The sequence below is a fragment of the Pseudophryne corroboree genome, chromosome 6 (genome assembly GCF_028390025.1).
Source record: "Pseudophryne corroboree isolate aPseCor3 chromosome 6, aPseCor3.hap2, whole genome shotgun sequence".
In the NCBI taxonomy this organism is placed as follows: domain Eukaryota; kingdom Metazoa; phylum Chordata; class Amphibia; order Anura; family Myobatrachidae; genus Pseudophryne; species Pseudophryne corroboree.
The window spans coordinates 107,914,025-107,939,644 of NC_086449.1; the positions used below are offsets into that span (position 1 = coordinate 107,914,025).

General features: G+C 43.8%; 1 protein-coding gene and 1 long non-coding RNA gene across 2 annotated transcripts; one reads left to right on the forward strand and one right to left on the reverse strand.

Annotated features, from left to right (window-relative positions):
• Positions 1 to 18,405: 18,405 nt before the first annotated feature.
• LOC134936551 (serine/arginine repetitive matrix protein 1-like) lies at positions 18,406 to 21,816 on the forward strand. Its single transcript, XM_063931624.1, has 6 exons — positions 18,406 to 18,588; positions 18,758 to 19,277; positions 19,355 to 19,861; positions 19,952 to 20,077; positions 20,153 to 21,234; positions 21,747 to 21,816. The coding sequence occupies exons 1-5, from the start codon at positions 18,412 to 18,414 to the stop codon at positions 20,836 to 20,838; spliced, it is 2,016 nt and encodes a 671-aa protein (XP_063787694.1). The 5' UTR covers positions 18,406 to 18,411; the 3' UTR covers positions 20,839 to 21,234; positions 21,747 to 21,816.
• LOC134936552 (uncharacterized) lies at positions 21,797 to 24,306 on the reverse strand. The gene is made up of 4 exons (XR_010180516.1): positions 24,184 to 24,306; positions 22,665 to 22,790; positions 22,257 to 22,382; positions 21,797 to 21,977 (listed from the first exon to the last, which is right to left on the reverse strand). It is a non-coding gene; the product is annotated as an uncharacterized LOC134936552 (long non-coding RNA).
• Positions 24,307 to 25,620: the final 1,314 nt, after the last annotated feature.

Consider the following 25,620-nt stretch of genomic DNA (forward strand, 5'->3'; position numbering starts at 1 on the left):
GGCATAATCAGCAAATGCAGTACAACTTGCTGGGATGTGTAGTTCAACGAATCATACCTGTTGAGCACAAAGAGTGATGAGGAGTTGGTTCACAAGTTCACAATTGACAACAGCTGATGATATAACTTGACGCAGGTATAACGCTATTTTTATAATAACACTTTTATGTCAGCACTTCTATGGAAGCACGACCAGCCGACGACTATCCAGCCGTATACTAGACTTCAAATAGGAACAATATCCATGTGAATGCAATGATTGCAAACTCCACCCAAGACCATCCCCCTTTAAACTAAGGCCATAAATTAGCTTAGAAAAACAGACATTACATGCCAATAAGGCAGCCAACTATATCTCTACAAAGAGAAAAACATACAAGAAAAAAAAACAAAAAAAAAACCCATATTCAATATACCTAGACTATTCAAACATGAAATTCATTTGGCATAATCAGCAAATGCAGTACAACTTGCTGGGATGTGTAGTTCAACGAATCATACCTGTTGAGCACAAAGAGTGATGAGGAGTTGGTTCACAAGTTCACAATTGACAACAGCTGATGATATAACTTGACGCAGGTATAACGCTATTTTTATAATAACACTTTTATGTCAGCACTTCTATGGAAGCACGACCAGCCGACGACTATCCAGCCGTATACTAGACTTCAAATAGGAACAATATCCATGTGAATGCAATGATTGCAAACTCCACCCAAGACCATCCCCCTTTAAACTAAGGCCATAAATTAGCTTAGAAAAACAGACATTACATGCCAATAAGGCAGCCAACTATATCTCTACAAAGAGAAAAACATACAAGAAAAAAAAAAAAACCCATATTCAATATACCTAGACTATTCAAACATGAAATTCATTTGGCATAATCAGCAAATGCAGTACAACTTGCTGGGATGTGTAGTTCAACGAATCATACCTAGACTATTCAAACATGAAATTCATTTGGCATAATCAGCAAATGCAGTACAACTTGCTGGGATGTGTAGTTCAACGAATCATACCTGTTGAGCACAAAGAGTGATGAGGAGTTGGTTCACAAGTTCACAATTGACAACAGCTGATGATATAACTTGACGCAGGTATAACGCTATTTTTATAATAACACTTTTATGTCAGCACTTCTATGGAAGCACGACCAGCCGACGACTATCCAGCCGTATACTAGACTTCAAATAGGAACAATATCCATGTGAATGCAATGATTGCAAACTCCACCCAAGACCATCCCCCTTTAAACTAAGGCCATAAATTAGCTTAGAAAAACAGACATTACATGCCAATAAGGCAGCCAACTATATCTCTACAAAGAGAAAAACATACAAGAAAAAAAAAAAACCCATATTCAATATACCTAGACTATTCAAACATGAAATTCATTTGGCATAATCAGCAAATGCAGTACAACTTGCTGGGATGTGTAGTTCAACGAATCATACCTAGACTATTCAAACATGAAATTCATTTGGCATAATCAGCAAATGCAGTACAACTTGCTGGGATGTGTAGTTCAACGAATCATACCTGTTGAGCACAAAGAGTGATGAGGAGTTGGTTCACAAGTTCACAATTGACAACAGCTGATGATATAACTTGACGCAGGTACAGTATAACGCTATTTTTATAATAACACTTATGTCAGCACTTCTATGGAAGCACGACCAGCCGACGACTATCCAGCCGTATACTAGACTTCAAATAGGAACAATATCCATGTGAATGCAATGATTGCAAACTCCACCCAAGACCATCCCCCTTTAAACTAAGGCCATAAATTAGCTTAGAAAAACAGACATTACATGCCAATAAGGCAGCCAACTATATCTCTACAAAGAGAAAAACATACAAGAAAAAAAAAAAAACCCCATATTCAATATACCTAGACTATTCAAACATGAAATTCATTTGGCATAATCAGCAAATGCAGTACAACTTGCTGGGATGTGTAGTTCAACGAATCATACCTAGACTATTCAAACATGAAATTCATTTGGCATAATCAGCAAATGCAGTACAACTTGCTGGGATGTGTAGTTCAACGAATCATACCTGTTGAGCACAAAGAGTGATGAGGAGTTGGTTCACAAGTTCACAATTGACAACAGCTGATGATATAACTTGACGCAGGTATAACGCTATTTTTATAATAACACTTTTATGTCAGCACTTCTATGGAAGCACGACCAGCCGACGACTATCCAGCCGTATACTAGACTTCAAATAGGAACAATATCCATGTGAATGCAATGATTGCAAACTCCACCCAAGACCATCCCCCTTTAAACTAAGGCCATAAATTAGCTTAGAAAAACAGACATTACATGCCAATAAGGCAGCCAACTATATCTCTACAAAGAGAAAAACATACAAGAAAAAAAAAAAAACCCATATTCAATATACCTAGACTATTCAAACATGAAATTCATTTGGCATAATCAGCAAATGCAGTACAACTTGCTGGGATGTGTAGTTCAACGAATCATACCTGTTGAGCACAAAGAGTGATGAGGAGTTGGTTCACAAGTTCACAATTGACAACAGCTGATGATATAACTTGACGCAGGTATAACGCTATTTTTATAATAACACTTTTATGTCAGCACTTCTATGGAAGCACGACCAGCCGACGACTATCCAGCCGTATACTAGACTTCAAATAGGAACAATATCCATGTGAATGCAATGATTGCAAACTCCACCCAAGACCATCCCCCTTTAAACTAAGGCCATAAATTAGCTTAGAAAAACAGACATTACATGCCAATAAGGCAGCCAACTATATCTCTACAAAGAGAAAAACATACAAGAAAAAAAAAAAACCCATATTCAATATACCTAGACTATTCAAACATGAAATTCATTTGGCATAATCAGCAAATGCAGTACAACTTGCTGGGATGTGTAGTTCAACGAATCATACCTGTTGAGCACAAAGAGTGATGAGGAGTTGGTTCACAAGTTCACAATTGACAACAGCTGATGATATAACTTGACGCAGGTATAACGCTATTTTTATAATAACACTTTTATGTCAGCACTTCTATGGAAGCACGACCAGCCGACGACTATCCAGCCGTATACTAGACTTCAAATAGGAACAATATCCATGTGAATGCAATGATTGCAAACTCCACCCAAGACCATCCCCCTTTAAACTAAGGCCATAAATTAGCTTAGAAAAACAGACATTACATGCCAATAAGGCAGCCAACTATATCTCTACAAAGAGAAAAACATACAAGAAAAAAAAAAAAACCCATATTCAATATACCTAGACTATTCAAACATGAAATTCATTTGGCATAATCAGCAAATGCAGTACAACTTGCTGGGATGTGTAGTTCAACGAATCATACCTAGACTATTCAAACATGAAATTCATTTGGCATAATCAGCAAATGCAGTACAACTTGCTGGGATGTGTAGTTCAACGAATCATACCTGTTGAGCACAAAGAGTGATGAGGAGTTGGTTCACAAGTTCACAATTGACAACAGCTGATGATATAACTTGACGCAGGTATAACGCTATTTTTATAATAACACTTTTATGTCAGCACTTCTATGGAAGCACGACCAGCCGACGACTATCCAGCCGTATACTAGACTTCAAATAGGAACAATATCCATGTGAATGCAATGATTGCAAACTCCACCCAAGACCATCCCCCTTTAAACTAAGGCCATAAATTAGCTTAGAAAAACAGACATTACATGCCAATAAGGCAGCCAACTATATCTCTACAAAGAGAAAAACATACAAGAAAAAAAAACAAAAAAAAAACCCATATTCAATATACCTAGACTATTCAAACATGAAATTCATTTGGCATAATCAGCAAATGCAGTACAACTTGCTGGGATGTGTAGTTCAACGAATCATACCTGTTGAGCACAAAGAGTGATGAGGAGTTGGTTCACAAGTTCACAATTGACAACAGCTGATGATATAACTTGACGCAGGTATAACGCTATTTTTATAATAACACTTTAATGTCAGCACTTCTATGGAAGCACGACCAGCCGACGACTATCCAGCCGTATACTAGACTTCAAATAGGAACAATATCCATGTGAATGCAATGATTGCAAACTCCACCCAAGATCATCCCCCTTTAAACTAAGGCCATAAATTAGCTTAGAAAAACAGACATTACATGCCAATAAGGCAGCCAACTATATCTCTACAAAGAGAAAAACATACAAGAAAAAAAAACAAAAAAAAAACCCATATTCAATATACCTAGACTATTCAAACATGAAATTCATTTGGCATAATCAGCAAATGCAGTACAACTTGCTGGGATGTGTAGTTCAACGAATCATACCTAGACTATTCAAACATGAAATTCATTTGGCATAATCAGCAAATGCAGTACAACTTGCTGGGATGTGTAGTTCAACGAATCATACCTGTTGAGCACAAAGAGTGATGAGGAGTTGGTTCACAAGTTCACAATTGACAACAGCTGATGATATAACTTGACGCAGGTATAACGCTATTTTTATAATAACACTTTTATGTCAGCACTTCTATGGAAGCACGACCAGCCGACGACTATCCAGCCGTATACTAGACTTCAAATAGGAACAATATCCATGTGAATGCAATGATTGCAAACTCCACCCAAGACCATCCCCCTTTAAACTAAGGCCATAAATTAGCTTAGAAAAACAGACATTACATGCCAATAAGGCAGCCAACTATATCTCTACAAAGAGAAAAACATACAAGAAAAAAAAAAAAAAACCCATATTCAATATACCTAGACTATTCAAACATGAAATTCATTTGGCATAATCAGCAAATGCAGTACAACTTGGTGGGATGTGTAGTTCAACGAATCATACCTGTTGAGCACAAAGAGTGATGAGGAGTTGGTTCACAAGTTCACAATTGACAACAGCTGATGATATAACTTGACGCAGGTATAACGCTATTTTTATAATAACACTTTTATGTCAGCACTTCTATGGAAGCACGACCAGCCGACGACTATCCAGCCGTATACTAGACTTCAAAGAGGAACAATATCCATGTGAATGCAATGATTGCAAACTCCACCCAAGACCATCCCCCTTTAAACTAAGGCCATAAATTAGCTTAGAAAAACAGACATTACATGCCAATAAGGCAGCCAACTATATCTCTACAAAGAGAAAAACATACAAGAAAAAAAAAAAAAAAAAACCATATTCAATATACCTAGACTATTCAAACATGAAATTCATTTAGCATAATCAGCAAATGCAGTACAACTTGCTGGGATGTGTAGTTCAACGAATCATACCTGTTGAGCACAAAGAGTGATGAGGAGTTGGCTCACAAGTTCACAATTGACAACAGCTGATGATATAACTTGACGCAGGTATAACGCTATTTTTATAATAACACTTTTATGTCAGCACTTCTATGGAAGCACGACCAGCCGACGACTATCCAGCCGTATACTAGACTTCAAATAGGAACAATATCCATGTGAATGCAATGATTGCAAACTCCACCCAAGACCATCCCCCTTTAAACTAAGGCCATAAATTAGCTTAGAAAAACAGACATTACATGCCAATAAGGCAGCCAACTATATCTCTACAAAGAGAAAAACATACAAGAAAAAAAAAAAAAAACCCATATTCAATATACCTAGACTATTCAAACATGAAATTCATTTGGCATAATCAGCAAATGCAGTACAACTTGCTGGGATGTGTAGTTCAACGAATCATACCTAGACTATTCAAACATGAAATTCATTTGGCATAATCAGCAAATGCAGTACAACTTGCTGGGATGTGTAGTTCAACGAATCATACCTGTTGAGCACAAAGAGTGATGAGGAGTTGGTTCACAAGTTCACAATTGACAACAGCTGATGATATAACTTGACGCAGGTATAACGCTATTTTTATAATAACACTTTTATGTCAGCACTTCTATGGAAGCACGACCAGCCGACGACTATCCAGCCGTATACTAGACTTCAAATAGGAACAATATCCATGTGAATGCAATGATTGCAAACTCCACCCAAGACCATCCCCCTTTAAACTAAGGCCATAAATTAGCTTAGAAAAACAGACATTACATGCCAATAAGGCAGCCAACTATATCTCTACAAAGAGAAAAACATACAAGAAAAAAAAAAAAAAAAAAACCCATATTCAATATACCTAGACTATTCAAACATGAAATTCATTTGGCATAATCAGCAAATGCAGTACAACTTGCTGGGATGTGTAGTTCAACGAATCATACCTGTTGAGCACAAAGAGTGATGAGGAGTTGGTTCACAAGTTCACAATTGACAACAGCTGATGATATAACTTGACGCAGGTATAACGCTATTTTTATAATAACACTTTTATGTCAGCACTTCTATGGAAGCACGACCAGCCGACGACTATCCAGCCGTATACTAGACTTCAAATAGGAACAATATCCATGTGAATGCAATGATTGCAAACTCCACCCAAGACCATCCCCCTTTAAACTAAGGCCATAAATTAGCTTAGAAAAACAGACATTACATGCCAATAAGGCAGCCAACTATATCTCTACAAAGAGAAAAACATACAAGAAAAAAAAAAAAAACCCATATTCAATATACCTAGACTATTCAAACATGAAATTCATTTGGCATAATCAGCAAATGCAGTACAACTTGCTGGGATGTGTAGTTCAACGAATCATACCTAGACTATTCAAACATGAAATTCATTTGGCATAATCAGCAAATGCAGTACAACTTGCTGGGATGTGTAGTTCAACGAATCATACCTGTTGAGCACAAAGAGTGATGAGGAGTTGGTTCACAAGTTCACAATTGACAACAGCTGATGATATAACTTGACGCAGGTACTGTATAACGCTATTTTTATAATAACACTTTTATGTCAGCACTTCTATGGAAGCACGACCAGCCGACGACTATCCAGCCGTATACTAGACTTCAAATAGGAACAATATCCATGTGAATGCAATGATTGCAAACTCCACCCAAGACCATCCCCCTTTAAACTAAGGCCATAAATTAGCTTAGAAAAACAGACATTACATGCCAATAAGGCAGCCAACTATATCTCTACAAAGAGAAAAACATACAAGAAAAAAAAAGAAAAAAAACCCCATATTCAATATACCTAGACTATTCAAACATGAAATTCATTTGGCATAATCAGCAAATGCAGTACAACTTGCTGGGATGTGTAGTTCAACGAATCATACCTGTTGAGCACAAAGAGTGATGAGGAGTTGGTTCACAAGTTCACAATTGACAACAGCTGATGATATAACTTGACGCAGGTATAACGCTATTTTTATAATAACACTTTTATGTCAGCACTTCTATGGAAGCACGACCAGCCGACGACTATCCAGCCGTATACTAGACTTCAAATAGGAACAATATCCATGTGAATGCAATGATTGCAAACTCCACCCAAGACCATCCCCCTTTAAACTAAGGCCATAAATTAGCTTAGAAAAACAGACATTACATGCCAATAAGGCAGCCAACTATATCTCTACAAAGAGAAAAACATACAAGAAAAAAAAAGAAAAAAAACCCCATATTCAATATACCTAGACTATTCAAACATGAAATTCATTTGGCATAATCAGCAAATGCAGTACAACTTGCTGGGATGTGTAGTTCAACGAATCATACCTGTTGAGCACAAAGAGTGATGAGGAGTTGGTTCACAAGTTCACAATTGACAACAGCTGATGATATAACTTGACGCAGGTATAACGCTATTTTTATAATAACACTTTTATGTCAGCACTTCTATGGAAGCACGACCAGCCGACGACTATCCAGCCGTATACTAGACTTCAAATAGGAACAATATCCATGTGAATGCAATGATTGCAAACTCCACCCAAGACCATCCCCCTTTAAACTAAGGCCATAAATTAGCTTAGAAAAACAGACATTACATGCCAATAAGGCAGCCAACTATATCTCTACAAAGAGAAAAACATACAAGAAAAAAAAAAAACCCCATATTCAATATACCTAGACTATTCAAACATGAAATTCATTTGGCATAATCAGCAAATGCAGTACAACTTGCTGGGATGTGTAGTTCAACGAATCATACCTGTTGAGCACAAAGAGTGATGAGGAGTTGGTTCACAAGTTCACAATTGACAACAGCTGATGATATAACTTGACGCAGGTATAACGCTATTTTTATAATAACACTTTTATGTCAGCACTTCTATGGAAGCACGACCAGCCGACGACTATCCAGCCGTATACTAGACTTCAAATAGGAACAATATCCATGTGAATGCAATGATTGCAAACTCCACCCAAGACCATCCCCCTTTAAACTAAGGCCATAAATTAGCTTAGAAAAACAGACATTACATGCCAATAAGGCAGCCAACTATATCTCTACAAAGAGAAAAACATACAAGAAAAAAAAAAAACCCATATTCAATATACCTAGACTATTCAAACATGAAATTCATTTGGCATAATCAGCAAATGCAGTACAACTTGCTGGGATGTGTAGTTCAACGAATCATACCTGTTGAGCACAAAGAGTGATGAGGAGTTGGTTCACAAGTTCACAATTGACAACAGCTGATGATATAACTTGACGCAGGTATAACGCTATTTTTATAATAACACTTTTATGTCAGCACTTCTATGGAAGCACGACCAGCCGACGACTATCCAGCCGTATACTAGACTTCAAATAGGAACAATATCCATGTGAATGCAATGATTGCAAACTCCACCCAAGACCATCCCCCTTTAAACTAAGGCCATAAATTAGCTTAGAAAAACAGACATTACATGCCAATAAGGCAGCCAACTATATCTCTACAAAGAGAAAAACATACAAGAAAAAAAAAAAAAAAAATAATAAGAATTTACTTGCCGATAATTCTATTTCTCATAGTCCGTAGTGGATGCTGGGCCTCCGTCAGGACCATGGGGAATAGCGGGCTCCGCAGGAGACAGGGCACATCTAAATAAAGCTTTTAGGATCACATGGTGCGTACTGGCTCCTCCCCCTATGACCCTCCTCCAAGCCTCAGTTAGGTACTGTGCCCGGACGAGCGTACACAATAAGGAAGGATCTTGAATCCCGGGTAAGACTCATACCAGCCACACCAATCACACCGTACAACTTGTGATCTGAATCCAGTTAACAGTATGATAACAAAAAACGAAGTAGCCTCTGAAAAGATGGCTCACAACAATAGTAATAACCCGATCTTTGTAACAATAACTATGTACAAGTATTGCAGACAATCCGCACTTGGGATGGGCGCCCAGCATCCACTACGGACTATGAGAAATAGAATTATCGGTAAGTAAATTCTTATTTTCTCTAACGTCCTAGTGGATGCTGGGACTCCGTCAGGACCATGGGGATTATACCAAAGCTCCCAAACGGGCGGGAGAGTGCGGATGACTCTGCAGCACCGAATGAGAGAACTCCAGGTCCTCCTTAGCCAGAGTATCAAATTTGTAAAATTTTACAAACGTGTTCTCCCCTGACCACGTAGCTGCTCGGCAAAGTTGTAATGCCGAGACCCCTCGGGCAGCCGCCCAAGATGAGCCCACTTTCCTTGTGGAGTGGGCCTTTACAGATTTAGGCTGTGGCAGGCCTGCCACAGAATGTGCAAGTTGGATTGTGCTACAGATCCAACGTGCAATCGTCTGTTTAGACGCAGGAGCACCCATCTTGTTGGGTGCATACAATATAAACAACGAGTCAGATTTTCTGACTCCAGCTGTCCTTGAAATATATATTTTTAATGCTCTGACAACGTCCAGTAACTTGGAGTCCTCCAAGTCGCTAGTAGCCGCAGGCACCACAATAGGCTGGTTCAAGTGAAAAGCCGAAACCACCTTAGGGAGAAAATGAGGACGTGTCCGCAGTTCTGCCCTGTCCGAATGGAAAATCAGATATGGGCTTTTGTATGATAAAGCTGCCAACTCTGAAACTCTCCTGGCTGAAGCCAGGGCCAATAGCATGGTTACCTTCCATGTAAGGTATTTTAAATCTACCGATTTTAGAGGCTCAAACCAATGAGATTTGAGAAAATTCAAAACTACGTTCAAATCCCACGGTGCCACTGGAGGCACTATTGGGGGTTGTATATGTAGTACACCTTTGACAAAAGTTTGTACTTCAGGCACTGATGCCAATTCCTTCTGGAAGAAGATTGATAAGGCCGAAATTTGAACTTTAATGGACCCCAATTTTAGGCCCATAGACAATCCTGCTTGCAGGAAATGTAAGAATCGACCCAATTGAAATTCTTCCGTTGGAGCCTTCTTGGCCTCACACCACGCAACATATTTTCGCCAAATGCGGTGATAATGTTGTACAGTCACTTCCTTTCTAGCCTTAATCAAGGTAGGAATAACTTCCTCTGGAATGCCCTTTTCTTTTAGAATCCGGCGTTCAACCGCCATGCCGTCAAACGCAGACGCGGTAAGTCTTGGAACATACAAGGTCCCTGCTGAAGCAGATCCCTTCTTAGAGGTAGAGGCCATGGATCCTCCGTGAGCATCTCTTGAAGTTCCGGATACCAAGTTCTTCTTGGCCAGTCCGGAGCCACCAGTATTGTTCTTACTCCTCTTTTCCGTATAATTCTCAGTACCTTTGGTATGAGAGGCAGAGGAGGGAACACATACACTGACTGGTACACCCACGGTGTTACCAGAGCGTCCACAGCTATTGCCTGAGGGTCTCTTGACCTGGCGCAATATCTGTCCAATTTTTTGTTGAGGCGAGACGCCATCATGTCCACCTTTGGTCTTTCCCAACGGTTCACAATCATGTGGAAGACTTCTGGATGAAGTCCCCACTCTCCCGGGTGAAGGTCGTGTCCGCTGAGGAAGTCTGCTTCCCAGTTGTCCACTCCCGGGATGAACACTGCTGACAGTGCTATGACATGATTCTCCGCCCAGCGCAGAATCCTTGCAGCTTCTGTCATTGCTCTTCTGCTTCTCGTGCCGCCTTGTCGGTTTACGTGGGCGACTGCCGTGATGTTGTCCGACTGGATCAACACCGGCTGACCCTGAAGCAGCGATTTTGCCAGGCTTAGAGCATTGTAGATCGCTCTTAGCTCCAGTATATTTATGTGAAGGGACGTCTCCAGGTTTGACCACACGCCCTGGAAGTTTCTTCCCTGTGTGACTGCTCCCCAGCCTCGTAGGCTGGCATCCGTAGTCACCAGGACCCAGTCCTGTATGCCGAATCTGCGGCCCTCTAACAGATGGGCACTCTGCAACCACCACAGGAGAGACAACCTTGTTCTTGGTGACAGTGTTATCCGCTGATGCATGTGCAGATGCGATCCGGACCATTTGTCCAGCAGATCCCACTGAAATGTCCGTGCATGGAATCTGCCGAATGGAATCGCTTCGTAAGAAGCCACCATCTTTCCCAGGACTCTTGTGCATTGATGTACTGACACAGTTCCTGGTTTTAGGAGGTTCCTGACAAGTTCGGATAACTCCCTTGCTTTCTCCTCCGGGAGAAACACCTTTTTCTGAACCGTGTCCAGAATCATTCCCAGGAACAGCAGACGAGTTGTCGGGGTCAATTGAGATTTTGGAAGATTCAGAATCCACCCGTGTTGCTGAAGCACTACCTGGGTTAGTGCTACACCGACTTCCAGCTGTTCTCTGGACTTTGCCCTTATCAGGAGATCGTCCAAGTAAGGGATAATTAATACGCCTTTTCTTCGTAGAAGAACCATCATTTCGGTCATTACCTTGGTAAAGACCCGAGGGGCCGTGGACAAACCAAACGGCAGCGTTTGAAACTGATAATGACAGTCTTGTATCACGAACCTGAGATACCCTTGGTGTGAGGGGTAAATTGGGACATGCAGATAAGCATCTTTTATGTCCAGGGACACCATGAAGTCCCCTTCTTCCAGATTCGCTATCACTGCTCCGAGTGACTCCATCTTGAACTTGAATTTCTGTATGTACAGGTTCAAGGATTTCAGGTTTAGAATAGGTCTTACCGAACCGTCCGGCTTCGGTACCACAAATAGTGTGGAATAATACCCCTTTCCCTGTTGTAGGAGGGGTACCTTGACTATCACCTGCTGAGAATACAGCTTGTGAATGGCTTCCAAAACCGACGTCCTTTCTGAGGGAGACGTTGGTAAAGCAGACTTTAGGAACCGGCGAGGGGGAGACCTTTCGAACTCCAACATGTAACCCTGAGATATTATCTGCAGGATCCACGGGTCCACTTGTGAGCGAGCCCACTGATTGCTGAAAATCTTGAGTCGACCCCCCACCGCTCCTGAGTCCGCTTGTAAAGCCCCAGCGTCATGCTGATGGCTTTGTAGAACCCGGGGCGGGCTTCTGGTCCTGGGCAGGGGCTGCTTGCTGCCCTCTCTTACCCTTTCCTCTGCCTCGCGGCAGATAAGACTGTCCTTTTGGTCGCTTGTTTTTATAGGAGCGAAAGGACTGCGGCTGAAAAGACGGTGTCTTTTTCTGTTGGGAGGGGGTCTGAGGTAAAAAAGTGGATTTGCCGGCAGTTGCCGTGGCCACCAGGTCCGAAAGACCGACCCCAAATAATTCCTCTCCTTTATATGGCAATACTTCCATATGCCTTTTGGAATCCGCATCACCTGACCACTGTCGCGTCCATAAACTTCTTCTGGCAGATATGGACATCGCGCTTACTCTTGATGCTAGAGTACAAATATCCCTCTGAGCATCTCGCATATAAAGAAAAGCATCCTTTAATTGCTCTAGAGTCAATAAAATACTGTCCCTATCCAGGGTATCAATATTTTCAGTCAGAGAATCCAACCACACTACCCCAGCACTGCACATCCAGGCTGAGGCTACTGCCGGTCGCAGTATAACACCAGTATGTGTGTATATACTCTTCAGTGTAGTTTCCAGCCTCCTATCTGCTGGATCCTTGAGGGCGGCCGTATCAGCAAAGCCACTTGCTTTGATAAACGTGTGAGCGCCTTATCCACCCTAGGGGGTGTTTCCCAGCGCGCCCTAACCTCTGGTGGGAAAGGGTATAATGCCAATAACTTCTTGGAAATTAGCAGTTTTCTATCTGGGTTAACCCACGCTTCGTCACACACGTCATTCAATTCCTCTGATTCTGGAAAAGCTACAGGTAGTTTTTTCACCCCCCACATAATACCCCTTTTTGAGGTACCAGCAGTATCAGAGATCTGCAAAGCCTCCTTCATTGCCGTGATCATATAACGTGTGGCCCTATTGGAAAATACGTTTGTTTCTTCACCGTCGACACTAGATTCATCTGTGTCGGTACCCGTGTCGACTGACTGAGGTAAGGGACGTTTTACAGCCCCTGACGGTGTCTGAGACGCCTGAGCCGGTACTAACTGGTTTTCCGGCCGTCTCATTTCGTCAACTGACTTTTGTAATGTGCTAACATTATCACGTAATTCCATAACTAAAGCCATCCATTCCGGTGTCGACTCCCTAGGGGGTGACATCACCATTACCGGCAATTGCTCTGCCTCCACACCAACATCGTCCTCATACATGTCGACACACACGTACCGACACACAGCAGCCACACAGGGAATGCTCTAATCGAAGACAGGACCCTCTTAGCCCTTTGGGGAGACAGAGGGAGAGTTTGCCAGCACACACCAACGCTATAAATGTATATAAACAACCCTAGAAGGTGTTGTTTTTGATATAAGCGCTTTTAATATATCAATATCGCCAAATTATGCCCCCCTTCTCTTTGTTACCCTGTTTCTGTAGTGCAGTGCAGGGGAGAGTCCTGGGAGCCTTCCTCACCAGCGGAGCTGAGCAGGAAAATGGCGCTGAGTGCTGAGGAGAATAAGCTCCGCCCCTTTTTCGGCGGGCTTTTCTCCCGGGTTTTAAGAAAACTGGCCTGGGTTAAATACATACATATAGCCTTAATGGCTATATGTGATGTATTTATTTTGCCACTAAAGGTATTTAATATTGCTGCCCAGGGCGCCCCCAGCAGCGCCCTGCACCCTCCGTGACTGAATCAGTGAGACGTGTAGCAACAATGGCGCACAGCTGCAGTGCTGTGCGCTACCTTCATGAAGACTGAGGAGTCTTCTGCCGCCTGCTTTCCGGACCTCCGTCTTCAGCGTCTGTAAGGGGGATCGGCGGCGCGGCTCCGGGACGAACCCCAGGAGGACCTGTGTTCCGACTCCCTCTGGAGCTAAGTGTCCAGTAGCCTAAGACTCCAATCCATCCTGCACGCAGGTGAGTTGGAAATCTCTCCCCTAAGTCCCTCGATGCAGTGATCCTGTTGCCAGCAGGATTCACTGAGATTTAAACCTAAAAAAACTTTTTCTAAGCAGCTCTTTAGGAGAGCCACCTAGATTGCACCCTTCTCGGACGGGCACAAAAACCTAACTGAGGCTTGGAGGAGGGTCATAGGGGGAGGAGCCAGTACGCACCATGTGATCCTAAAAGCTTTATTTAGATGTGCCCTGTCTCCTGCGGAGCCCGCTATTCCCCATGGTCCTGACGGAGGCCCAGCATCCACTAGGACGTTAGAGAAAACCCATATTCAATATACCTAGACTATTCAAACATGAAATTCATTTGGCATAATCAGCAAATGCAGTACAACTTGCTGGGATGTGTAGTTCAACGAATCATACCTGTTGAGCACAAAGAGTGATGAGGAGTTGGTTCACAAGTTCACAATTGACAACAGCTGATGATATAACTTGACGCAGGTATAACGCTATTTTTATAATAACACTTTTATGTCAGCACTTCTATGGAAGCACGACCAGCCGACGACTATCCAGCCGTATACTAGACTTCAAATAGGAACAATATCCATGTGAATGCAATGATTGCAAACTCCACCCAAGACCATCCCCCTTTAAACTAAGGCCATAAATTAGCTTAGAAAAACAGACATTACATGCCAATAAGGCAGCCAACTATATCTCTACAAAGAGAAAAACATACAAGAAAAAAACAAAAAAAAAACCCCCATATTCAATATACCTAGACTATTCAAACATGAAATTCATTTGGCATAATCAGCAAATGCAGTACAACTTGCTGGGATGTGTAGTTCAACGAATCATACCTAGACTATTCAAACATGAAATTCATTTGGCATAATCAGCAAATGCAGTACAACTTGCTGGGATGTGTAGTTCAACGAATCATACCTGTTGAGCACAAAGAGTGATGAGGAGTTGGTTCACAAGTTCACAATTGACAACAGCTGATGATATAACTTGACGAAGGTATAACGCTATTTTTATAATAACACTTTTATGTCAGCACTTCTATGGAAGCACGACCAGCCGACGACTATCCAGCCGTATACTAGACTTCAAATAGGAACAATATCCATGTGAATGCAATGATTGCAAACTCCACCCAAGACCATCCCCCTTTAAACTAAGGCCATAAATTAGCTTAGAAAAACAGACATTACATGCCAATAAGGCAGCCAACTATATCTCTACAAAGAGAAAAACATACAAGAAAAAAAAAAAAAAAAAAAAAAACCATATTCAATATACCTAGACTATTCAAACATGAAATTCATTTGGCATAATCAGCAAATGCAGTACAACTTGCTGGGATGTGTAGTTCAACGAATCATACCTAGACTATTCAAACATGAAATTCATTTGGCATAATCAGCAAATGCAGTACAACTTCCTGGGATGTGTAGTTCAACGAATCATACCTGTTGAGCACAAAGAGTGATGAGGAGTTGGTTCACAAGTTCACAATTGACAACAGCTGATGATATAACTTGACGCAGGTATAACGCTATTTTTATAATAACACTTTTATGTCAGCACTTCTATGGAAGCACGACCAGCCGACGACTATCCAGCCGTATACTAGACTTCAAATAGGAACAATATCCATGTGAATGCAATGATTGCAAACTCCACCCAAGACCATCCCCCTTTAAACTAAGGCCATAAATTAGCTTAGAAAAACAGACATTACATGCCAATAAGGCAGCCAACTATATCTCTACAAAGAGAAAAACATACAAAAAAAAAAAAAAAACCCATATTCAATATACCTAGACTATTCAAACATGAAATTCATTTGGCATAATCAGCAAATGCAGTACAACTTGCTGGGATGTGTAGTTCAACGAATCATACCTGTTGAGCACAAAGAGTGATGAGGAGTTGGTTCACAAGTTCACAATTGACAACAGCTGATGATATAACTTGACGCAGGTATAACGCTATTTTTATAATAACACTTTTATGTCAGCACTTCTATGGAAGCACGACCAGCCGACGACTATCCAGCCGTATACTAGACTTCAAATAGGAACAATATCCATGTGAATGCAATGATTGCAAACTCCACCCAAGACCATCCCCCTTTAAACTAAGGCCATAAATTAGCTTAGAAAAACAGACATTACATGCCAATAAGGCAGCCAACTATATCTCTACAAAGAGAAAAACATACAAGAAAAAAAAAACCCATATTCAATATACCTAGACTATTCAAACATGAAATTCATTTGGCATAATCAGCAAATGCAGTACAACTTGCTGGGATGTGTAGTTCAACGAATCATACCTAGACTATTCAAACATGAAATTCATTTGGCATAATCAGCAAATGCAGTACAACTTGCTGGGATGTGTAGTTCAACGAATCATACCTGTTGAGCACAAAGAGTGATGAGGAGTTGGTTCACAAGTTCACAATTGACAACAGCTGATGATATAACTTGACGCAGGTATAACGCTATTTTTATAATAACACTTTTATGTCAGCACTTCTATGGAAGCACGACCAGCCGACGACTATCCAGCCGTATACTAGACTTCAAATAGGAACAATATCCATGTGAATGCAATGATTGCAAACTCCACCCAAGACCATCCCCCTTTAAACTAAGGCCATAAATTAGCTTAGAAAAACAGACATTACATGCCAATAAGGCAGCCAACTATAAGGCATATGCAATAGCGGGCGAATCGCGTCATTAGATCCGCCTCTGTGTGATTCGCCCGCTATCGCCAGCCGCAGCCCTGTCGCCGGGACCCTGGATTCGCAATATGCAATGAAAAAATGATTCGCCCCTCCCGCAGGCGGATTCCGGCCAATCGGCGATCAGTGGGCGTACTGAATTCGCCTTCCCGCCCAAAGCAGCACTATATTAGGGCTTGTTTGTTGCATGTGCTCTGCAGCCATTTTGTGAACCTGCAGAGAGGTGTGAGGAGGTGCAGAGCTAACAATTTGGTTGTTTGCTGTGGATATCTTTGGACACCCCAGCAGGCTTTATTCCAGGACAGTCAGGAGGATTCCTGTTACCCCGGAGCAGAGCCATTTTAGGAGCTTTTACTACATTTGTAGGGAAGTACCACATGTGTGTCTGGTGTTGCATGTATGTGTTTGTGTAGTGGGGGTTGCCATGAGGTGTACATGGGGTGTTTGTGTATGTGTGCATGTGTGCAGGTATGTGTATAGCCCCTTGCTTGTGTTGCTGCATTTTTAGGGGGAGACTTGGGTTTTGGGGTAGTTTTTCACGTTTTTTTTTTTCTTTAATTGACTTTTTTGGGTCTTCTATTAGCATTGGTGTACCTCCTGAGTGTGCAGGGATGCTTTCTGGCCATTTTGGGGTGATTTGGAGCAAGTTTAGTCGACAGCCTGGTCGACATGTGCTGTTGACTGTTTTGCAAACATGTGTTTTCCCGCCTAATTTTGCTGTGGGGTGACTCCTGAGTGTGCAGGGATGCTTTCTGGCCATTTTGGGGTGATTTGGAGCAAGTTTAGTCGACAGCCTGGTCGACATGTGCTGTTGACTGTTTTGCAAACATGTGTTTTCCCGCCTAATTTTGCTGTGGGGTGACTCCTGAGTGTGCAGGGATGCTTTCTGGCCATTTTGGGGTGATTTGGAGCAAGTTTAGTCGACAGCCTGGTCGACATGTGCTGCTGACTGTTTTGCAAACATGTGTTTTCCCGCCTAATTTTGCTGTGGGGTGACTCCTGAGTGTGCAGGGATGCTTTCTGGCCATTTTGGGGTGATTTGGAGCAAGTTGAGTCGACAGCCAGGTTGACGTGCTGCTGATTGTTTTTCAAACATGTGTTTTCCCGCCTAATTTTGCTGTGGGGTGCCTCCTGAGTGTGCAGGGATGCTTTCTGGCCATTTTGGGGTGATTTGGAGCAAGTTGAGTCGACAGCCAGGTTGACATGTGCGGCTGATTGTTTTTCAAACATGTGTTTTCCCGCCTAATTTTGCTGTGGGGTGCCTCCTGAGTGTGCAGGGATGCTTTCTGGCCATTTTGGGGTGATTTGGAGCAAGCTGAGTCGACAGCCTGGTCGACATTTTGTAAGGGGCAGCCATTTTGTGAGGGTCAGCCATTTATACATGTATGGTTTTTTTTTTTATAACAGATGTCAAGGGACAAACAAACCCGATCCGCCCCTTCCCCCACCCCCTCGGATATATCCCTGCAAAGCAATGAGGAGTGGGAGCCAACCCAGGAGGCGGATGCGACCGACCAGGCATCTAGTGACCAGCCGCGGTCGTCAAGGGCCCATGAGAAGTCCAAGAAAAAGCCTAGTAAAAAGGTACTTAACCACACCTGCAGACACAAATAGCATCAAACTTTACCCACTGTAGTTTGTGCAATGCCATGCACACCTACTGTAATAGGTGCGCAATGCCAGGGATACTGACACTCACAGGTACATACCGATCTTAATAAAATTTTTTTTTATTTTTTTTTAATCCCTAAAGGCAAGAAGCCAGCCAGAGGAGCAGTCGGAGGAGGAAGCCTCTGGTGAAGAAGCAGGACAGAAAAAGCCGCGTGGACCCAGATACACTGAGGCGGAAAACTGTGTCCTAGTGGATTGCGTCGACAGGTCCTACGACGTTTTGTATGGATCAAGGGCACAGAAAACAGCATTTAAGGTAAAGCGGAACATCTGGGAATCCATCGCCAGTCAAGTAACTGCAATTTCTGGAAACCGTCGGAGCACCCAAAATTGCTTGAAGCGGTACAGTGATTGCCGCAGACAGACCAAGAAGAAGATGGGGATTCAGCGCCGACATGAGACAGCTACGGGAGGTGGCCCGGCTCTCAATTTGAAGTGGCTACCCTGGGAGAACGTTATTAGAAGGCGCTTGAACCCTGTCATGGTCGAAGGAGTTCGCGGAGGTGTGGACTCCAGCCGTCCTGCTGGCTTTCTCGAGGAGGAAGAACCGCCCAGAAGACGGAGGAAGGCGGGAGACCAGCCGTCCAAAAGGAGGTCTGATGGTAAGAATACATTCACATGAGCTGTAGTTCCCTTTAAAATTTTTGTATGTGCTAATGTGTTTTTTTTTTTTTTTCAGACAGACCTGCCCAGAGGACATCACCTGCGCACAGGACATCGCCAGCGCACGGACCGTTACCTGTGCAGCAGGCATCGGCAGCAGCGCGCGGACCATCAACTGCGCCGCAAGCATCGCGAGCACACAGATCGTCACCTGTGCGCCACAGTTCGTCATCGCGCAGTTGGTCACCTGTGCACCAGACGACATCAGTGCACAGACTATCACCTGTGCACCAGACACCGTCGGCGACCACACCACAAGATGGGCGCCAAACTACAGCTCCTGCGCGCAGGCCATCACCAGATCGTCGTCTCTCCAGGAGCTCTGGGACTGTGACTGAAGAGCCTCAAGACACAACCCTTGTGGACCCATCACTCGATCTGTTTGAGTCTACAGGGTTAACTGACGAAACTTTTCTTGGGTTTGAGGACAGCCGTGCAGATGTATCCAGCCAGACCCTTGAAAAGTCTTCCGAAACGAGGACAAGTGGAGCTCCTGGAGCAGCGGCATCACAGGATGGAGAAGGTTTGTTTGTTTTTTTGTGGGGGGGGGGGGGGGGGGGCGCAGTAGTTGTGTAAAGTTTATCAACTTTTCCAAAATTTATTTTGCAAACAGTGGTGCCACGAACCAGCAGCGGACTAGCTTCGGGGGTTGGTTCGTACTTCAGGCCGGATCTCCTACAGGAGTCGTCAGAGGATGACGAGGTGGAAGTGCAGGATGCTCCAGTTGCTACATCCCTGCGTGAGTAAATTGAATTGTGAACCTTCCAAAAAATGTTTGTTGAATTTGGATAATATTGTCTAATTTTCTTTTCAGCTGCCCAAATGAATGTGGTGGCAGACATCCAGGAAGGGCAGAATCCCTCAACTGTTCAGAGGGTTCACACCCTGGCATCAGAGATTGGGACACGCCAGGATACATACACAAATGTTGTGGGAAGCAGACTGGACAACATTGAGAGGACAATGGAGAAAATGTCCAACAATCTGCATGAACTGCAGAAGACTATTTCCGACAGCACGGCCACAATACTACAGATCATAATTGAAGATCGTAGGGAGAATAGGAACATACTTAACATCATGTCCGATTCCTTGGTCAAGCTTGTGGAAAAAACCACATGTTTGGCAGAAAGCAATAAGAACATGTCGGATAGTCATCGACACTCCGCTTCCAGCCAACAGCTCATCGCAACCACACTGCAGATGATCTATGATAAGCTCCCAGAACCAGCTCATCAACACGCTGGTGATCCACCATATCCGCCGTCTCAAGCCACAAGGACGCATCGTACCCTTCCTCAAGTCCCATCCCAGTACAGTCAGTCACAGATGTACCAGGGATATACAGGGATGTACCCCACCCCCCAGATGCCTCCACCACCAGCCGCACATTCTTCAGCAGCATGGGCACCGAGGGCCAGTCGACATACTCCCCAGCCTCCCAGGACATCCACGCCCTATCAGGGGGAAGAGGAGGATCCGGACAGACTTCCACCATAAACCCGGTCGTATTATTTTATTTTATTTTAAATGTTTTTCATGTATCCCTGTCTTCCCCTCCCATTAGTTTGTTGTTTTTCTTACTATTGTTTTTTCTTTGTTGGGCTTCCCCACCCGTGACCGGGTACTACCAAGGAGCTTTGTGTAGGCATACATGCGCGGGCATGTATGCGGGCGCGTGTGGTAACGGATGAAAGCTCCTTGCGGCTACATGTATGATGGGCCAAAGAGCTATTCTGATACCCCCTTTTTCTTCAAAAAATCCTTTTTGTAATGATGTACTGTAGACTTTCATTGTGTGAATTTACTATTCACTAGTCTGTGTTTTTGACTTATTCATAGGATTTGTGAGGAAAAATGAAGTGGACGGAATAAGATTGTGTTGAGCGTACCAAGGTGAGTAGAACCAAATTTAATTCAAGAAACTTTGAACCGCATGCCTTTGTAGAACAACACCGCCCAGCAATGGCTCATGCTGGGCTGTGTTGTTCCACAAATGTTAGCCTGTCAAAGTGCTGACCACTGACGACACTCTTTCACTTTGAATCGCATGCCTTTGTAGAACAACACCGCCCAGCAATGTCTCATGCTGGGCTGTGTTGTTCCACAAATGTTAGCATGTCAAAGTGCTGACCACTGACGACACTCTTTCACTTTGAACCGCATGCCTTTGTAGAACAACACCGCCCAGCAATGGCTCATGCTGGGCTGTGTTGTTCCACAAATGTTAGCATGTCAAAGTGCTGACCACTGACGACACTCTTTCACTTTGAACCGCATGCCTTTGTAGAACAACACCGCCCAGCAATGGCTCATGCTGGGCTGTGTTGTTCCACAAATTTTCATTGGAAAAAAATGAACAAGTGTGTTTTTACTTTAATATACTTTTTTTTTTCTTTTCCCCACAGATATCTATATACACAAGAAAAGAATGTAAAGAAGAACAAACTACTTTTTTTTTTTAATTAACTTTCAAACTTTATTAAATTTTTTTTTTATCTTCAATAAACTTTTAAAAATAGAAGTTTCCTGTGGTTTTTATTAAAATTTGTAATGCAGTGTATGTAAGATTGCCCAGGGAACATCAGGGGATCTGTCTCTTCACGTCCACACCACTTAGGAAGGATACACCGGAAGATCTGTGGAAGAGAACAGTATGAGCTACCAGATGTGGGTAATAGTGTCACCCTGGGACAGGAAAGAAGAGGTAAATACAGACCACACAACACAAGCGGGTTGCAGCGGCCCAAATGCAACCCTCCTGCACTTGCATCACTACACATCCAAACATTCCCTGACCAGCATTGCTGTTTCATGGAATGTTTGGATGTGTAGTGACGCAAGTGCCGGAGGGATGCATTTTGGACATGCCAGGGTGATTTAGGACAAGTGAGTTTTGTTGGTCAATTGCATCTCACCTGAGGTGGTTGTCTGCTACATGGCGGAGGGTCAGGTCCACATCACCAGTAGGTCGCCCATGGAACATTGGGTGAAATGTCGTGTCTCCTCACATCCACGCCACTTGGGAAGATACACCGCAGTACCTGTGGAAGAGAACCGTTTAAGCTTTCAGGTATGGGTGATAGTGTCACTCTGGGGCTGAAAAAGGAGGTACATACAACAGTCCACACAACACAAGCGGGTTGCAGCAGCCCAAATGCAAACCTCCTGCACTTGCATAACTACACATCCAAACATTCCCTGATCCAGCATTGCTGTTTCAGGGAATGTTTGGATGTGTAGTGACGCAAGTGCCGTAGGGCTGCACTTTGGACATGCCAGGGTGATTTAGGACAAGTGAGTTTTGTTGGTCAATTGCATCTCACCTGAGGTGGTTGTCTGCTACATGGCGGAGGGTCAGGTCCACATCACCAGTAGGTCGCCCATGGAACATCGGGTGAAATGTCGTGTCTCCTCACATCCACGCCACTTGGGAAGATACAACGCAGGACCTGTGGAAGAGAACAGTATGAGCTACCAGATGTGGGTAATAGTGTCACCCTGGGAATGGAAAGAAGAGGTACATACAGTCCACACAACACAAGCGGGTTGCAGCGGCCCAAATGCAACCCTCCTGCACTTGCATCACTACACATCCAAACATTCCCTGACCAGCATTGCTGTTTCATGGAATGTTTGGATGTGTAGTGACGCAAGTGCCGGAGGGATGCATTTTGGACATGCCAGGGTGATTTTGGACAAAGGGAGTTCTGGGCAATCCATCTCACCTGTGTTGACACGCCGACTGCAACGATCTCCGACGAACCGAAGGTACCTGTCAAAAAATCATACTCACCTTCCAGCGTCCAGAGGTACATCCAGGTCCAGAGAGATAATCCACGTACTTGGCAAAACAAAAAAACGCACACCGATCCAGCGGACTAATGAAAGGGGTCCAATGTTTTCACATCATACCCCTTTCTCCCAAAGGCCGGGACAAATTTTAAACATGTTTTTATTGGTGTTTTTTTTTTTTGGGAATAGCAGATCTATTTATAATAGAAGGGATTAGGTACTTTTTTTTTTGGGGGGGGGGGGAGGCACAAATATAATTTATATATTTTTTAAAATAATTTTTTTATTGCTGGAACGGTAAAATCAGGGAAAAAAATGGCGTGGGGTCCCCCCTCCAAAGCATAACCAGCCTCGGGCTCATTGAGCTGGTCCTGGTTCTAAAAATGCGGGGGAAAAATTGACAGGGGATCCCCCGTATTTTTAAAACCAGCACCGGGCTCTGCGCCTGATGCTGGTGCCAAAAATACGGGGGACAAAACGAGTAGGGGTCCCCCGTATTTTTAACACCAGCATCGGGCTCCACTAGCTGGACAGATAATGCCACAGCCGGGGGTCACTTTTATGCCGTGCCCTGCGGCCGTGGCATCAAATATCCAACTAGTCACCCCTGGCCGGGGTACCCTGGGGGAGTGGGGACCCCTTCAATCAAGGGGTCCCCCCCCCAGCCACCCAAGGGCCAGGGGTGAAGCCCGAGGCTGTCCCCCCCCCCATCCAATGGGCTGCGGATGGGGGGGCTGATAGCCTTTGTGTTCAAAAAAAAAGATATTGTTTTTTCCATTAGTACTACAAGTCCCAGCAAGCCTCTCCCGCAAGCTGGTACTTGGAGAACCACAAGTACCAGCATGCGGGAGAAAAACGGGCCCGCTGGTACCTGTAGTACTACTGGAAAAAAAATACCCAAATAAAAACAGTACACAGACACCGTCGACAGTAAAACTTTATTTCACACTACCGACACACACATACTTACCTATGTTCACACGCCGACATCGGTCCTCTTCTCCATGTAGAATCCACGGATACCTGAAAAGCAAAGTTCAATATACTCACCTCAGGGTCCAGAGATAAATCCACGTACTTGGCAAAAAAAGAAAGCGCATTTACCCGCACCAAAAACGGACTGAAAGGGGTCCCATGCTGACACATGGGACACCTTTCCACGATTAAGATCTGTCAGTGACAGCTGTCACTGACAGGTCTCTAAGCCAATCAGAAAGCGCAACTTCGTTGCGCTCACCTGATTGGCTGATCGCTGTGACAGCGCATCGCACAGCTCCCTCCATTATATTCAATGGTGGGAACTTAGCGGCTAGCGGTGAGGTCACCCGCCGGTCAGCGGTGACCGGCGGGTGACCCCACCGCTAGCCGCTAAGTTCCCACCATTGAAAGTAATGGAGCGGCTTTGCGAGGCGCTGTCAGAGTACAGACGGCGTCCAGCCAATCAGGTGAGCGCCACGGCAGTAGCGCTTCCTGATTGGCTGAAGGGACATCAGTGACAGGAGTCACGTGATGTCCCGGCATTCGGGGAGAGGGGTCCCATGTGTCAGCATGGGACCCCTTTCGGTCCGCAGGTCCGGTTGTTCGTTTTCTTTTTTTGCCAAGTCCGTGGATTTATCTCTGGAGCCTGTTGAGGTGAGTATATTGATCTTTTATTTTCAGGTACCCCGGGATTCTACATGGAGAAGAGGACCGATGTCGGCGTGTGAACATAGGTAAGTATGTGTGTGTCGGCAGTGTGTAATAAAGTTTTACTGTCGACGGTGTCTGTGTCCTGTTTTTATTTGGGTATTTTTTTTCCATTAGAACTACAGGTACCAGCGGGCCCGTTTTTCTCCCGCATGCTGGTACTTGTGGTTCTCCAAGTACCAGCTTGCAGGGGAGGCTTGCTGGGACTTGTAGTACTAATGGAAAAAATAATATCTTTTTTTTTGAACACAAAAGCTATCAGCCCCCCCATCCGCAGCCCATTGGATGGGGGGGGGACAGCCTCGGGCTTCACCCCTGGCCCTTGGGTGGCTGGGGGGGGGACCCCTTGATTGAAGGGGTCCCCACTCCCCCAGGGTACCCCGGCCAAGGGTGACTAGTTGGATATTTGATGCCACGGCCGCAGGGCACGGCATAAAAGTGACCCCCGGCTGTGGCATTATCTGTCCAGCTAGTGGAGCCCGATGCTGGTGTTAAAAATACGGGGGACCCCTACTCGTTTTGTCCCCCGTATTTTTGGCACCAGCATCAGGCGCAGAGCCCGATGCTGGTTTTAAAAATACGGGGGATCCCCTGTCAATTTGTTCCCCGCATTTTTAGAACCAGGACCAGCTCAATGAGCCCGAGGCTGGTTATGCTTTGGAGGGGGGACCCCACGCCATTTTTTTTTCTGATTTTACGTTCCAGCAATAAAAAAAAATAAATAAAAAAAAAATATTATTTTAAAAAATATATAAATAATATTTGTGCCTCCCCCCCCCAAAAAAAAAGTACCTAATCCCT